Genomic DNA, 17,887 nt, shown 5'->3' with positions numbered 1-17,887 from the left:
ATTTATTTTGTTGATTGTTTATATTTAAAGTGATGGGGAATATTAATAATGCAGATTAAACTTTAAAGTGTGTCCTGTACACAATGAAGAGCAAGTTGTTAAACAATTAACCAGCATTCCCCTGAAGAGTTCAGGGAGCCCTGAGGAAGAGTTCAACCACGTTAGGAGCCAGAAAACTATCTCTTTCCAGCTATTGGTTATGCTAGTTGTCATAGTCTGGGCCTGACTTTGTGCTCAGCTCAGGTGAATACAAATGAGTCTAGTCAGCAGGGCCTGAAGGTCTCAGATTCCACATGAGTGGACCTCTTTATGCCTTTAAGTAATGGGAAAGCCAAGTTAGCGAAGTCTCAGGCTGGGAAGCTGTGTCAAGAGCTGGCTTAACCCTTAGCTCCTTGGACCCATCTATATTGGGAACAATTTCCTGGCCTTTTAGAGGGAAAAAAAAATAGCTTGCTCTACATTGATGGAGAGGAGAAGTTTAGTAGATATTGATCCTATTACAAAATGAGAGCCTACTAGCCATATGATAAGAGTCATTCAACCAGTTGGGGCCACTACAATCTGGGGTCCTATAACCCTTTCAAATGCGGTATCAATGGAACTATCTCCTTCCAAAGTGTGTTTAGTTGGTATTCTAAGAAGCAAAGAGTTGTGACACAGTGTCTGTAAGTCGTTGGGTTTGCAATGATAGGTCTTCTGGTTCTGGGCTTCTAGATTTGTCCATAGAGATAAGTAAGCTTTGGTACTGATACTTTATCCTGTACAACTTAGAAAAGAAATCCCTCAACATGTTTATCTTGCTTTTATGTCTCAAGCTACTAAGAGTACTAGATTGCCTATACTAATAAAACTCAGAGCCTAGTCATTACTCTGAATATTACTCTAATGAATAGGCTTCATCCCCTCTTCCATTTTAGGATGAAAGTTCAGAACCCAAATATGGATTCAGTCTCACTTTCATGGGCCTGATGTTCAGATATTTACTAAACCAGACACCTGCTAAAATCCCATGCTGTCTATAATCCTAGATCTCCAGTGTTTTGCAGTGATTATCAGGGATAAAATAACCACTGAGCATCCGTTTCTTTCTTTAAGGTTTAACCTAAGTGCCATCTCCTCCATTAAACTTTCACTGAACATTTACTGTCTTTCAAATTATGTTTTATTGATTTATTTATGCAATTATATTTCCTCAATAAAATATAAACTCCTTGAGGGCAGTGATGGTTTTATTTTTCTATTGAACATAGTGCATTGCCCACAATTAATACTTAAATATTTGTTAAATAGAAATTATATTGAATAATAGCTTAAATTCATTGTAACAATTTTGAATAAGGTAATGTTTTTGCAAGGGAAAGTGAGAGTTGCCTGTATCAAAAATCTATCAAATAAGAAATTATAAAGTCTTACAGTCCAATGATAAATATATTTGACATTTTTCAAACACAAAGGAGAAGCTATTTAGATACTGGATTTTTTAAAACCTAAAGGATAAAAAATAATAAATAAAAATGAAAGAAATATGGAGGCATCTCACTATTTTCCATTATTTCAAAAATTCTATTGTCACTTAGTCGAGTTATGTTCCAGGAGGCAAAAGTAGACAAATGGCTCAAAGTCAAAATGTTGTCCAGAAAATCCAGAAAGAACTATCAACAGAACTGTAATGATAGTTTTAAAACAAACAAAAACCTGATACAGACTTCTAGAATTACATCTTGTACATAATGACAGACTACCAAAAAGCTATTTGAAATATAGCTGTTTTCAGAGCATCAGTGGTAAAATACTTGCCGTTTCTCTGCTATTTTAAAATGGTTGCATATGTAGGATAGAAGTCTTAGGGTGACTAGATGCAAGACAAGCAATATGATTTATCAATTTGCTTGTACTAACTACAAATCTACAGGCCACCTTTGCGTATCATCACTAGGAAGAAAGTAGCATTATAGAACAAAAAATACAATGGGGGGGTAGGGGTGTGAAATCACCAATATTTTGATGTGTGAGTAGTAACAATAGCAGAATCTCAAAGGGCTATGGTTATGACTTTATTGTAAAGCTAGTAAAGATTTGATAAAAGACTGAAAAACAGCAATTCTTGCTGTTTTTTTGTTTAGCTAAATGAACAAAACTGGATTTGGAATTTAGTTCTAGGAGGCATAAAGAACATGATTGGATCATAGAAGGAATTTGATAAGAGCCCTTTTCTATCTTTGCAAATAGTTTGTGTAATATTAGAATTAATTGTTCTTTTAATTATTTTTTTATAGAATTCAGTTGTAAATCCCCCTGGGTCCCAGAGCTTTTTTCCTATAGGAAACAATTTATGGCTTGCTCAAAATTTTTTTTTACTGGATTGTTTAAATTCTCTATTTCTTATTTTGGTAATCTGGATGTTTTATATTTTTGTATTTAGTATATTCTTCTGATTTTTACTTTGCCTTATTAGTATTCTAATATGTCTAAGGAGTTTGTTTTCTTTAATGATTTCTTGAAATATTATATCCAAGCTATTATTTCAGTCATGACTTTCAAGTAGTCCATTGATTTATTTTCCCAGTCAATTGTTTCTTATACAAGATAACTAACATTTTCATTCTTTTTTTTTCCTTCAGTCTTTTGATTTTATTTCTCATGGAGTACTTAACTTCCCATTTGATCCATTCCACTTATCAGGGATTCTGTTACTTGGAAAAGGTTTTGTACCTTTTATGCTAGGCTGTTGATCTTTTTTCCAAGTATCTCCTCCATGGTTCTCCTTTATTTTCCAATTCCTTTCTTCAGCAGAGTTATTTCATTTATTATATCATTTTTGAAAATTCTTCTTTCATTTCTCTTAGATATTCTAATTGGTCTTGTGGCCAAGGTATGTTTTAAGTCCTACATAATTAGGTATTTTGGGTTTGTGTCTTGGGAATCCCTTAATAGCACTTCACAGACTGTTTTTTTGTATTAAGGCTAGGCTCTGTGACCTTCTGGTAGGGTTGTAGTGGCCACTCTTATCTGGTTTCCTGTTGCTGGGGTCAAAGCAATAGTGTTGTGACCCTGTTTGCTCCCAGGATCTGGTTCTGAGATGTCCTGTCCTCGTTTGGAGTAACAATTCTATAGCCCTGTTCTACTCCCAGGGTTTGGCTCCAACAGATCTTTTAATTCTCTGTGGCTTTATTCTACTCCCAAGGTTTTGCTCCATAACTCTGCCCTACTTTCGTTCAACAGTTCCTATCCTGTTCACTTGCACATAGTTCAAATTTATGATCTTCTATTGAATTTGTACTTGTGGTTTCCCCTTAAATTTCTGATGATTATTTAGTCTGTCACTTATCTGAAATCTTTTTTAGAGTAGTCAGGAGAGTCGGACTGTATTGCTTCCTCCTATTCCACCATTTTGGTTGGTCATTTTTTCAGATATTCTTATCCAGCCCTAACCTCTCTCCTGACACACATTCTTGAATTTTCAACTGCCTATTGGACATCCCAAATGGGATGTCTTATAGTCATTGTAAACTCAATGTGTCCAAAACTCAACTCATTATCTTTTCCCATAAGCTTCTCTACTTGCTAACTTTCCCATTATTGTCAAGGGTGCCACCATCCTCCCAACCACCCATGCTCCCAATTTTAGTGTCATCCTATACTCCTTACTCTCTTAACCCCCCCAATTTGTTGTCAAGACCTGTCAATTCTTCCTTCATGACATCTTTCATATACACCCTCTTCTCTCCTCTGACACTCCCATAACCTAGGAACAGGACTTTAACATCTCATGCCTGGATTATTGCAGCACCTTTCTAGCTGATCTCCATGCCTCAAGTCTCTACCCATTCCAATCCATTTTTCATTCACCTTTCAAAGAGATCTAATACATGTCTGGTCGTGTCTTCTCAACACCTCTAGGATCAAATATATACTCCTCTGGTATGCAAAATTTTTATAAATTGGCCTCTTTATGCCATTCCAGGCTTCTTACAAAAAAGTCACAATAGTGACTCTGGCCTTGTTGCTATTCCTCACGTATGACACTCCATCTTCCAACTCTGAATTTTCACTGACTGTCCCCCATGCCTAGAACTCTCTCCCTCTTTAATTTCCACATCCTGGTTGCTATGGCTTTCTTTAAGTCCCAGTTAAATCCCACCTTCTAGAAAAGTCACTCCCAAACCCCCTTAATGCTAGTGTCATTTTCTATTGATTATCTCTAACTTATCTCATATGAAAATTATTATTTATATGTACTTATTTGCATAGTTGCCCCCATTAGACTGGGCTCCTTGAGAGGAGGGGTTGTTGTTTCCTTTCTTTGTATCCCCAACACTTAGCACACTTCTTGGCACATACTGTTTAATAAATGCTTGTTGACTGATGGACCAACTGGATTTGCATACTGGTTTTGTATTAATTTTGACCTTTGCTCTTAGCTAGGCAACATTGTGATGGTAACAGCAACAGTAGTAGTAGTAGTAGTAGAGAGAGTAAAGTTTGAGGACTGCTTTACATATCGTTATCTAATTTGAGTCTCACAACAACACTATGAGTTATTCCCATTTTACGATGAGGAAACTGAACCTGAGAGAGGTTAAGCGATTCGCCTGGGACCATACAACTAGTAAGCATTTGAGGCAGTATAAAAATCGAGGTCTTAAAAAAAAAAAAGAATTGAGGTCTTCCTAACTTTAAGTTCAAAACTACCTAGACAGCTAATTCAAGAAAGTAAAGAGTAGTTTCCTATGTCAAATTATAATCAGTTTTGTGTGAAGCTGCCAATTCTTTTGTCAAAGAATTCATGATGTACAGTCATGAGCCTTCTATATAGCTTACAAATGTCTTTGATTCCTTGCTTCTTAACTCTCCTTCCCAACATTTATCATTGTCCTTGTCTGTTCCCAACTTTGCTTTGAAGTAACTGTGCATCAAAACATGAACTGATTTATTTTTCAGAGTTTTTTGAAATTTTTCATATAATTATGCCAACTCTTCATCCTCTGCAGCAGATGATGTCACATAAATTAAAATATTTAATGTGGCATTATTTCAATTTAATATGTTATTTTTCCCCAATTACATAATAAAACAATTTTTATTTTTTAAATAAAATTTTGAGTTCCAAATTCTATCCCTCCTTCCCTATCTCCAATCCCTCCACCCACTCTGAGATAGTAAACAATCAGATATAGGTTATACATTTGCAATCATGTAACACATTTCCATATTAGTCATTTTGTGCAAGAAGACTTGAATAAAAGAAAAAGAATGAAAGTGAAAAATATCATGCTTCATTCAGTTTGTATTCAAACAATAGCAGGTCTGTCTCTGGAGGCAGATAGTATGCTTCATCTTTAGTCCTTCGCGATTATCTTGGATCATTGCATTGCTGAGAATAGCTAAGTTATTCATAGTTCGTCATCAAACAATATTGCTGTTATTGTGTACAACATTCTCCTGCTCTCATTCACTTCACTTTGCATCAGTTAATATAAGTCTTTCCAGGTTTTTCTGAAATCATTCTGCTTGTCACTTCTTATAGCACAATAATATTCCATCACAATCATATACCACTGCTAGTTTAGCCATTCCCCCAATTGATGGGCATCCCCTTGATTTCTAATTCTTAGCCACCACAAAAAGAATTATTATAAATATTTTTGTACAAATAGGTCATTTTCTCTCTTTTTATATCTTAATCTAGTTATCTTTAATATCTATGTCTACATATAGACCTAGAAGTGGTATTGCTGGATCAAAGGGTATGTATAGTTTGGTTGCCCTTTGGGCATAGTTCCAAATTGCTCTCCAGAATGGTTGGATCAGTTCACAGGTCTTAAAATAGTGCATTAGTGTCCCAGTTTTCCCACATCCCCTCCAACATCCACCATTTTCCTTTTTTGTCATATTAACCAATCTAAAAGGTGTGAGGTGGTACCTCAGAGTTGTTTTAATTTGTGTTTTTCTCATCAATAGTAATTTAGAGTATTTTTTCCATATGACTATAGATAACTTTGATTTCTTTCTCTCAAAACTGTTCATATCCTTTGAACATTTATCAATTGGGGAGTGATTTGTATTTTTATAAATTTGACTCAATTCTCTATATATTTGAAAAACGAGGCCTTTATCAAAGATACTTGTTGCAAAAAATTTTCCCCCACCTTTCTGCTTTTTTTGCATTGGTTTTTTTTGTGCAAAAACTTTTTAATTTTATATAATAAAAATTATCTGCTTTACATTTTGTAACGCTCTCTATATTTTCTTTGATCCTAAATTCTTCCTTTATCCATAGATCCAACAAAAAAAAAAAACAACCCTATTCTATGCTCTGCTGATTTGCTTATGGTATCACCCTTTATCTGTGGCCATTTTGACCTTTTCTTGGTGTACAATGCGAGATGTTGGTCTATACTTCATTTCTGCCTTACTTTTTTCCAGTTTTCTCAGAGGTTTTTGTCAAATAATGACTTTTTGTTCCAAAGCTTGGATCTTTGGGTTTATCATATGCTAAATTACTGTAGTCATTTACTATAATGTAATTTGTACCATATCTGTTCCACTGATCCACCACTCTATTTCTTAACCAGTACCAGATTGTTTTGATAATTAGCACTTTATAACACAGTTTGAGATCTGGCACAGCTAGACCACCTTCCTTCACTTTTTTTTTTCATTGATTCCCTTGAGAGCCTTGACATTTTGTTCTTCCAGATGAAATTTGTTATTTTTTCTAGCCCTATAAAGTAATTTTTGAGTGGTTTGATTCTTATAGCATTAAATAAATGGATTCATTTAGATAGAATTGTCATTTTTATTATATTAGCTCAGCCTACCCATGAGCAATTGATATTTTTCTCAATTATTTAGATCTGATTTTATTTGTGTGAAAAGTGTTTTGTAATTGTGTTCATATGGTTCCTGGGTTTGTCTTGACAGATAGACTCCCAAGTATTTTATGTTGTCTACACTTATTTTAAATGGAACTTCTCTTTCTATCTCTCGCTGGACTTTGTTGGTAATATAGAGAAATGCTGAAGATTTATGTGGGTTTATTTTGTATCCTGCAACTTTGCTAAAGTTGTTCATTATTTCAAGTAGTTTAATTCCTTTTATTTCTTTTCCTTCCCTTATTGCTATCACTGACATTTCTAATACTGTATTAAATAATAATGGTGATAATGATAAACCCCTGTTTGTACTGGGAAAGCTTCTGCTTATCACATTACAGATAATCCTTGCTAATGGTTTTAGATAAATATTACTTATCATTTTAAGGTAAGCTCCGTTTATTGATATGCTCTCTAGTGTTTTTAATAGAAATGGGTGCTATATTTTGTCAAAGGCTTTTTCTGTGTCTATTGAGATGATCATATGATTTCTGTTGGTTTTGTTATTGATATGGTTGTTAATGTTGATAGTTTTCTTAATATTGAACCAACCCTGCATTCCTAATATAAATCCCACATGGTCATAGTATATGATCTTTGTGATATATGCTAGTATTTTATTTAAAATTTTTATATCAATAATTCCCTAATGAGTAGGAAATTTGGTCTATAATTTCCTTTGTCTGTTTGGGCTCTTCCTGACTTGGCACCATATTTGTGCCAAAAATGAATTTGTTAGGACTTCTTCTTTGCTTATTTTTCCAAATAGTTTATATAGTATTGAGATTAATTGATTTTTAAATGTTTGGTAGATTTCACTTGTGAATCCATCTGGTACTGGGGATTTTTTCTTAGGAAGCTCATTGGTGGCTTTTTTCCCCCTATGATTGGGTTATTTAAGTAGTTTATTTCTTCTTCTGTTAATCTAGTTAATTTATATTGTTGTAGATATTCATCCATTTCATTTAGATTGTCAAAGTTATTGGTGTATAATTGGACAAAATTTTTCCTAACGATTGCTTAAATTTCCTCTTCATTGGTGGTGAATTCACCCCTTTCATTTTTGATACCAGTAATTTCATGTTCTTCTTTCCTTTTTTAAATCAAATTAACCAATGTTTTATTTATTTTATTGGGTTTTTTCTCCTGTAAAACCAGCTCCTAGTTATATTTGTTAGTTCAATGTTTTTCTTACTTTCAATTTTATTAGTCTCTCCTTTGATTTTTAGTGTTTCAATTTGGTATTTAATTGCAGATTTTTAATTTGTTCATTTTCTAGGTTTTTTTTAATTGCATGCTCAGTGCATTGATCTGCTCTTTCTGTATTTTATTGCAATTGCAATTTAATTGCAATAAAGCAATTAGAGATATAAATTTTCCCCTAAGTACCACTTTGGCTGCATTCCATAAATTTTGGTATGCTGTCTCATTGTTGTCACTTCCTTTAATGAAATTATCAGTTGTTTCTGTGATTTGTTCTTAGACTTATTTATTTTTTAGGATTAGATTAATTTTGAATTAATTTTAAATATATCTATTACCCATTATTGAATGTAATTTTTATTGCATTATCTGAAAAGTATGCATTTACTATTTCTGCTTTTCTGCATTTGGTTGTAAGGTTTTTATGTCCTAATATGTGATCAGTTTTTGTGTAGGTCCCATGTACTGCTGAGAAAAAGGTATATTCCTTTCTATTCCCATTCAACTTTCTCCAGAGATCTATTGTATCTAGCTTTTACAGGATTTTATTCACCTCCATAACTTCTTTCTTGCTTTGTTGTTTTGTTAGATTTATCTATTTCTGAGAGAAGACCTCCACTAATACAGTTTTATTGTGTGTTTCCTCCTGTAATTCATCTAACTTCTCCTTTAAAAATGTGAATACTATACAATTTGGTGCATATGTTTAGTATTTCATTGTCTATGGTACCTTTCAAGCAAGGTATAGTTTCCTTCATTATCTCTTTTAATTAAATCTATTTTTGTTTTTTCTTTGTTTGAAGTCACCCCTGCCTTCTTTGCTTCAGCTGAAGCATGATAGATTCTGCTACAGACCCTTACCTTTACTCTGTGTGTGTCTTTCTGCTTCAAATGTGTTTCTTGTAAACAACATATTACAGGATTCTGGTTTTTAATCCATTCTGCTATTTGCTTCTGTTTTGTGGGCAAATTCATCCCATTCACATTTATAGTTATGATAACCTACTGTGCATTTTCCTCCATGCTATTTTCCCCTCGTTTTTCCCTCTCTTTTACCCCCATCCTGTCCCTTCTCATAAGTGTTTTACTTCTGATTACTACTTCCCCTAATCTGCCCTCCTTTTGATCATCCCCCTATTATTTCTGTCTCTTTTTTACTTCCTTATAAGGTAGTCAAAATTGGCTCAAAGAGGGGGAAATATACACACTCAGTTGGATACGGAAATCTGTTTCCATAGCAACCCAGCAGCAAGGCCTCGCCCCTGCAGCAGGCCAGCAGAGAAACCCTATACCTTGGGGAGGCCAACAGGGTGGCCCCTAATTGTGGCTTTGTTTCAAAAATTTTTCTTAAGCAGTGGAATGTGAAAATAACCAAATGCCCCACAAAATATTTCTTGTTGCCTCTGGATTCATGATAAAAACCAACTCTGTGAATGCCTTTATTTGCCAGACATCTCCAGCCTTAAACCTCACTACAGCCTGCTGTATCTATCGGTGTTATCCTATATATTTTGTCTCCTCAACTAAACCTAAAGGTTTAAGCTTTGCCTGCCATCCACTAACCCACTCCCACACCTTCCCTTCTATTCATTCATGCCTCTTTTATGTGAGATAATTTACCCCATTCCATCTCCCCCCTCCTTCCAATGCAATCTCTTTTTCACCCTTTTGTTTTTTTTTTTGAGGGGGTATTATCTCATCAAAGTCATGTTATATCTACATCTTCTGTTTACTTATACTCCTTTCAATTGCCCTTATAGTAATAAATTTCTTAAGAGTTACAAATATTATATTGCCATAAGGAAATATCATATAAATAGTGTAATTATTGAATCTCTCCTGTTTTCTCTTTCTTGTTTCTTTTTTACCTTTTTATGCTTCCGTTGAGCCTGGTGTTTGGAGGTCAAATTTAATTAGGAATGCTTGAAAGTCCTCCATTTTGTTAAATATCCATTTTTTCCCCTGAAGGATTATATTCAGTGTTGCTGAGTAGGTGATTCTTGTTTGTAATTCTAACTCCTTAGCTTTCCAGGATATTGTATTCTAAGCCCTCCTGTTCTTTAATGTAGAAGCTGTTGGATCCTGTGTAATCCTGACTATAGTTCCACAATATTTGAATTGTTTCTTTTTGGCTGCTTGTAGTACTTTCTCCTTTATCTGTGAGCTCTGGAATTTGGCTATGATGTTTCTGGGAGTTTTCATTTTGAGATCTCTTTCAGGTGGTGATCAATGAATTCTTTCAATTCCTATTTTGCCCTGTGGTTCTAATTCATCAAGGCAGTCTTCCTTGATAATTTCTTGAAAGGTGATGTTCAAGCTTTTTTCTTCTTTTTTTTAATCATGGCTTTCAGGTAATCCAATAATACTTAAATTATCTCCCCTAGATCTATCTTCTAGGTCAGTTGTTCTTCCAATGAAAAATTTCACATTTTCTTCCATTTCTTTGTTTTACTTTTTTTATTTTGTTTTATCATATCTTGATGTCTCATAAAGTCATTAGCTTCCACTTACTCAATTCTTTTTTTTTGTAGGCAGTTACAGTTAAGTGACTTGCCCAGGGTCACACAGCTAGTAAGGGTCAAGTGTTTGGTCTGAGGCAGGATTTGAACTCAGGTCTTCTTGACTTCAGGGCCAGTTCTCTATCCACTGTGCCACCTAACTGCCCCCAATTCTAACTTTTAAAGAGTTATTTTCTTCAGTGAGCTTTTGTACTTCCTTTTCCATTTGGCAGATTCTATTTTTTTGGCAGTTATTTCCTTTAATGAATTTTTCTATATCCTTTTCCATGCTATTGACTCTTTTTTCATAATTCTCTTGCGTTGCTTTCATTTTTTTCCCCAATTTTACTTCTACTTCTCTAATTTGCTTTTTTTTTTTGATTAGGCAATGAGGTTAAGTGACCTGACCAGTGTCACACAGCTATTAAGTGTTATGTGTCTGAGGCTAGATTTGAACTCAGTTCCTCCTAAATCCAGGGCCAGTGTTCTATCTACTATGTCACCTAGCTGTCCCATCTAATTTACTTTTAAAAATCCTTTTAAAGCTCTTTCAAGAGTTCTTTTTGGGCCTGAGACCAAATTACATTTTTCTCTGAGGCTTCATATGTAGCCATTTTGATACTGTTTTCCTCTTCTAAGTTTGTGCCTTGATCTCTGTCAACATAGTAACTTTCTATAGTCAAGTTCTTTGTTTGGGGGGGGGGTTTGGTGGGTTTTTTGCTTATTTTTTCTGCCTATTTTATGACTTGGTGTTTTTATGCGAGAGTTGGGCCCTGGTCCTACACTGTTCCAAGCTTTTTTGCTGGAACTCAGGGTCTTGCTGCTGGCTTTCCCTGGGCTTCAGGAACCAGCTACTTGCTTACAGTGGAGGGTAGGCTTCCCATCTGGCTTGTACTGGGGTGTGGGGCCACCCTTTTGGCCTCCCCAAGGTGTAGGGTTTCTCTGCTGGTCTACTCCAGGGGCAGGGCCTTGCTGCTGGGTTGCTATGGAAACAGAATCTTTCTTCTGGTTGTCAATGGGAAAGGGATCTTGTTGCTGGTCTGCCCCAGGGATGAGGGCCTGCTACTGGGTTGCTATGGAAACAGGGCCTCTCTGATTGAGGGCCCGGGGCCTCACTACTAGTCAGCAATGGGATTGAGGCCTCTCTGGGGACCAGTGCTAGGGGTCAGGTCACTGGGGTGGGTCCTTGCTTTGCTGCACAAACTGCTGGCTTGACTAGAGGCTGCTGGTTTGCAGGAGGGCAGGGCCTCTCTGGTGGACTGCCCCAGGCTTGGAGCCTTGCTACAGGCCCCTTGCTGTGAGGCTAGCTGCTGCTTCTCTCTGACTTTGCGCTTCTTCCACTCTAGTTAAACAAACCTTTTTTGCTGTGCTGCTCCTACATTAGTTCTGAAGCAGTTTTCAAATTGTTTGGAGGGGAATTTGGAAGAGTTCTAGGGAGTTCTTTCCTCGCTCCACCATCTTGGCACCAGAATTGTGGCTTTATTTCAAAAACTTATCTTAAGCAATGGAATATGAAAAAACCAAATGCCCCACAAAATATTTCTTGTTGCATCTGGATTCAGATAAAAACCAACTCTGTGAATACCTTTATTTGCCAGACGTCTCCAGCTTTAAACCTCACTAGAGCCTGCTGTCTCCACTGGTATTATCCTGTGTAGTTTGTCTCCTCAACTAAACTTGTTGAAAAGCAGTCTGTTCTTCTGAGTCAGGTGAGCAATAGCATAGAAGACTAAATATTTTGTCTGATCCTCATGACTTCTCAAGCCTCTTTAAAATAAGAACTATATTCAACACTAAGAAGCCCTTCAAATTCACAGTCATCTTCACTGGTTGCCATGAGCAAAAGAATCACCAGGGCCACCCCAAGAGTGCTGAGGCAAAAAAGTGGCTGAGGCTGACACGCTTTTTAGAACGCCTTCAAAAGCCAATCAGAGGGCCTCCTCTTCACCATGTGGTCAGCTGACTAGAATCACTTAAAGAATGTGCTTCTTTGTCTCCAAGGTACTTGCATTTTACATAATCACAACTTTCCCAGAAGCGGGCTCCCTAGCCTCCTCCATGTCAAAGGATGCCATCTGGGGGTGCTCTTCAGTTTAGCCAAGCTTGGCTTTCTTCCTACCCCACACCACCACTATTTATTTTCAGATTTTTTTGCTGTGTTAATCAGTTTTGCTGATTTCTTTTGTCTTCTTCTACTTTTTTTTAAATTTTACGGGATGGCTCTCTGAGAGGAGGGGAGGAGTGGGAAGAATATAAAAAGAAATCTAGAGAATGTGGAAACAAAAAATATTAATAAAATTTATTTTAAAAATAAATGCTTGTTGAACACATGAACAAATCTTTCAGTTTAGCTACAGCTTTCTTCCGATATCTCCTATAGCAAGAATGTAAAGTTGATATATCTGATTTCTTTAGTAATTTATCCACTCCTTGGTTATTGGACATGGAGCTCACGTTTAGAGTTCAACAGCTATATTAATGTTTTTAAATGGTCTAAAAACTGGTTCTCAGTATCCCTTGTTCCCTTTTCTGCCACTTTGCCATCACCACATTAGAAGTGAAAGGTGGATATACTAGACTGAGAGCTATTTTGGATTTTCTTTGCTTTATGAGTTGCCATGCTAGAAGATTGTACTTCAAAGTGGTTAGCCTACCTAATCAGTCCCCCTGTTCTGCTGTAATTAATCTGGCCCTTAGAAATCAGACATAATTTGTTAAGGCACCCTACTCAAAACAACAATGTAAGGCAGTAAATGATAAGTTTTTATATATCTGCCTTTTTACTTCTTTTAAATTATAACACCCAGGGTGGAGCAAAAGCCAGGAAGCTTATTTTTCTTTTGTATAATCCTTAGCGCTAAACATACTGCTTTATAAATATTTGATACTATAATGCGTAACGGAAGGATAAATGATTGAAGTCAAAGTTGCATGTGTGGATTAAGCTACCTTTAGTGGGCACTCCTTTCCTTCTGAAATCCCTGTAGAAATAGATTTCTGTTTTCCATAATCTTGTCTCTCTTCTTTGTTCTGTTCATCATTTTTACTATGCCTTATCTCCATCTCTCTTTCCTCCCGTAAAAGACTCTTAAAGAATGAGTCATATTCTGATTTATATACATAATTAGGGTGTAGGTCAAAACAACTTTGTAATATGAGGTTTAGGATAGTTGGCGTGTAATATAGTTTTTAATAGATTAGGAAATAAAAGTTTTGTATAATATCATGAAGCCTTATCACGCGGAAATAAATTGTTGATCCTTTTAACTTAATTTTCCTTTAAGGTAGGAGTAGAAAGACAATATGGTGTAACGGATAGAGAGCTAGACTTAGAGGCAGAGAGACCTTAATTCAAATCCTGTCTCACATGCTTACTAGTTCTATTACCTTAGGTAAGCCATTTAACTTCTCTTAGCTTCAGCTCCTATCTCTGTAAAACAAGGATAATAATAACCCCTACCTGGTAGAGTTATTGTGAGAAGCAAATAATAAATGTGAAGCTCTTTGCAAACTTTAAAACTCTATATAAATACTAACTATTATTTTTTAAAACAAATTCTTACTTTTTTAATGGGAAGAAAAATCTAATTAATTTCAGTTTAACTTTATTTTTAGTAGCTAACTACTACTAGTATTTTGTAAATATAATGTACATGACCATGTAAATATCAGTGCTCAATTACATTTGCTAATGCATTTTTCAAATCTTTCTTTATAGATTATCTATAAAGTCAGATGTGCAGCTGAACTTGACAAAAACAAGTAAGTATCATAAGCAGAAATATTTAATGACAAATAGGACATTTCTCACTTGGTAAATCAGCAGTGAGAGTACAGTTTAGAAGATTTGAACTAAGTTTAAAAAATATATGTGAAAGTTACCGAAAGTGTTGACTTTGTGGGTAATATTACCTTTTTATTTTCAAATTTCATTCAAGTGTTAATTCAATGCGACTATTTAATTTGGGAGTTAATCTATTCAGTCAGTTCTCTCCCTCTGTCTTAATGTTACTGCTGATTTCTACCTCTCTTCTCATTCCCAATCTTTGAAGTAATTTCTAATAACTGTGATAAACTAGAGATATGTTATTCTAGTTTGGGATGGAATTTTTTTATAGTCCCATGAAATAGCATTTGTTTCTATACTTGTTAGCTTATAGCAATGTGTTGGTTATAAACTTTTTGTCATAGTGGAAAGTACTTACTAGATTAGGAAATCTGGGTTCTAATCTCTGATATGTCACTAACATGTGATCTTAGGAAAATCACTTTACTTTTCTGGCACATCAATCTAATGAAGTGGTCTTACCAGACGGTATTTAAGGTCAGTTCTTGCTAGCTCTTTCTATGATCATGCCAATTAAAACCCTTGAAATTCATAGATTAAATAAACATTCAAACTAAATCGTTGTATTTCATAGCATAGTGGATAGAGTGCTAAACTTGGAGTCAAGAAGACCTGAAGTAGAATCCTGCATCTGACACTTACTAGCTGTGATTATGGGCAAGTTATTTAGCATCTCTGTACCTCAGTCTTATCATCTATAAGATAGAGATTATGCTTTTAGTACTTAGCTCACAGGTTTGTGGTAATATGTAGAACTACACACACACACATTCATACATATTATATATATATATATGAATGTATACATAAAGCATCTTTAAAATTATATTTAAATGTTAGTTATATATCATGGATCACTATATAACTTAGGAAGTTTGTTTTTAGGTCATTTGAATATGTCTAAGCTAGTGCAGTGAGTGTGTGAACCAATACCCTTCCCCACCAAGTGGACTTACTTAGTTTGTCCCTGTACTATTTATATAGTCCTTTCTATGTGCCAGGGACTGTATTAAGCACATTACAATTATTACTACAGTTGATCCTCACAACAACCCTGGAAGGTGCTGTCAAACTTGAAAGTATCACTTGCAATAGGTAATCTAAAGGTAGATGGATAATCACAATCTGGCTATATAACTCAACCATTGCTGTAAATAGTTTTCCCTTACCAAAAAAGAGGAATTATAATAAATCACTATAAGGAATTTATTTGTATCTAATCTCTACAAACTTAAAAAAAAATAACCTCTCCATTCCATTCATGAATTTCATAGTACTGTGCTTAATGGTCATAAAAATGCAGAAGCTAGAATTTAAAATAGTACTAAAAGGAAAAATACCACTTCTTTTCCCAAAAAAAATGTTCATTTTATAGAGATTTTTATGTCTAGTAAGGTCTTCTAAACATAATCTTAATTTGACATTAAATCATAGAGTAATGGAATCTCAAACTTGGAAGAAGCATTGAAGATCTAGTCCAAACCGCAGTTGATTAAGAATTAATTCTACAAAGATGAAGTCAAAATGGGGGAGTAAGAGGAAGCAACTAAGCCTAGCTTGCCACAATCCATACTTACCAATGATCTAGAAAATTCTCCAGAATTAATTTTGATTGAGAAAGTCTAGAAAAGGTTACATTGAGTCATTTTTCCAGCCCAGGGTGGCTTAAGGAGACAGACAGAAAAGTCAGTAGATACAGGGGATAGTTTCTGACAAGGAGCATGAAAAGAATATTCTAGCAGAATGTTCTAGGGACAGAAAAAGGGCCAAGAAAAGTCACAGGGAAGGGAGCACCAAGGCAGAAAAAGACTCCAAAAGATCCCTGAACTAGCACTGGGTGCAGGAACAGTTGGTATCTGGCAGCTCAATTGCCACTTCTGGGTCACAGATCCAGGACAGAGAGGGGTGGTCTTGAGCATAGGCCCTAGCTGTGTAATGAGCAAAGAATGTTCCTGAAGCTAGTCTTAGTTGTGTGGCTACGACCCCAGTAGGAGAACAGTGGCTCAGTTGAATCCTTATCCCAGCATCTAAGCCTACAATGGAATAATCAGGTACCAGATATACTGAATTAATATCAAAACTAAACTTACATGCACCAAATGGCATAGCATCTAAGTCCTTAAGGGAAAAGTCAAGTGAGTTACAGGAGGAAAACAGTAAGACTATATTAGGCCTCAATTTATCCCTCTTAGACCTAAATAACCCTAATTATAAAATAAACAAGAAAGGAGATAAAGAGATGTATAGTATTTTAGAAATTAGATATGATAGACATCTGGAAAATATTGAATGGGACTAGAAAGGAATATGCTTATTCCTTAGCTGTGAATAGCACCTTTACAGAAATTGACTATGTATTAGAGTATAAAAATTTCTCATACAAATCCAGAAAAGCAGAAATATTGATTATATATTTTACTGATCATAATGCAATAAAAATGACATTCAATAAAGGGTCTTTGAAGCAAAGACTAAAATTTATTGGAAATTAAATAATTTAATCCTAAAGAATGGATGGATCAAAAAATAAATTGCAGAGATAGCCAATAATTTCATTAATGATAATGACAATGATGAGATAACATACCAAAATTTGTAATATGCAGCCAAAACAGTACTTAGGGAAAAATTTATGTATCTAAAAACTTGTATAAGTAAAAAAGGGATTGAGCAGATCAACATATTGGATGTGCAACTAAGAAAAAAAAACACTAGAAAACAAACAAAAGCCCCAATTAAATACCAAAATAGAAATACTGAAAATCAAAGGAGATATTAACAAATTTGAAAAAGGGGGTACCTATCATGAGGTATCTTGTTCCAAGGAGTTGAAACTAGACAAGGCAGCATGTGCAAAGTAGAGTGAGTTGAGAGAGTCCAATTTCTGCCCTCCAGTCAGAGGGGAGAATAGCTGATATCAATCAGGGATTGAGTTAGAAACATGGTGGTGAGTAAAAAACGATTTGCTTCTTGGAAGGTCACAATGGATCTCCTGATGTAAGGAGGAATGATGAGCAGAAACAGCATCAGAAATGTCAGGGCTATAATGCAGATATTTCTCTGTTATCTGTCCTCATCACAGGTCACAGTCATCTATAGAAAGATAGCTTCAAGAGGCCATTATGCTCTGGGATGCAGCTGATTTCAGTACTAGGGTTAACACTGAGGTTTACCCTATAGTATTACCTGCTCAGTGTTACTTGTCCCATCATCTAGGACTTTTCTCTCCCTAGAAGTCCTAGCGGAAGGGTGACACCAAATCTTTGACCCTTTAGAGGACTTTGTGGAGAGACTGTCCTCTTCTCTCATTAGGGCTAGGCAAGAACTGTCCCTTACCCTTTTCCAAGGACTCACGATTGCCATAAAGCCAGCTAATATATTACTTTTTCTTTCAGGAAAATATAGACTTACCATAGTCAATAGAAAGAGAGCTGCACATTCCTTGTGCCTTTAAAAAGCAAAGT

The 17,887-nt window shown here is 35.3% G+C and overlaps 1 protein-coding gene across 1 annotated transcript in view; it reads left to right on the top strand.

Annotated features, from left to right (window-relative positions):
• GPR137C (G protein-coupled receptor 137C) overlaps positions 1-17,887 on the top strand; it is a 51,596-nt gene that overhangs the window by 11,939 nt on the left and 21,770 nt on the right. The window contains exon 2 of the mRNA XM_020974857.2: positions 14,295-14,338. Within this exon, the coding sequence (XP_020830516.1) occupies positions 14,295-14,338 (44 nt within the window). The remainder of the gene's footprint in view (positions 1-14,294; positions 14,339-17,887) is intronic.

The sequence above is a fragment of the Phascolarctos cinereus genome, unplaced genomic scaffold, assembly GCF_003287225.1.
Source record: "Phascolarctos cinereus isolate Bilbo 61053 unplaced genomic scaffold, phaCin_HiC Scaffold_3;HRSCAF=262, whole genome shotgun sequence".
In the NCBI taxonomy this organism is placed as follows: Eukaryota; Metazoa; Chordata; class Mammalia; order Diprotodontia; family Phascolarctidae; genus Phascolarctos; species Phascolarctos cinereus.
Note: the sequence above shows the minus strand (reverse complement) of the source record. Positions and strands in the feature narration are given on the sequence as shown.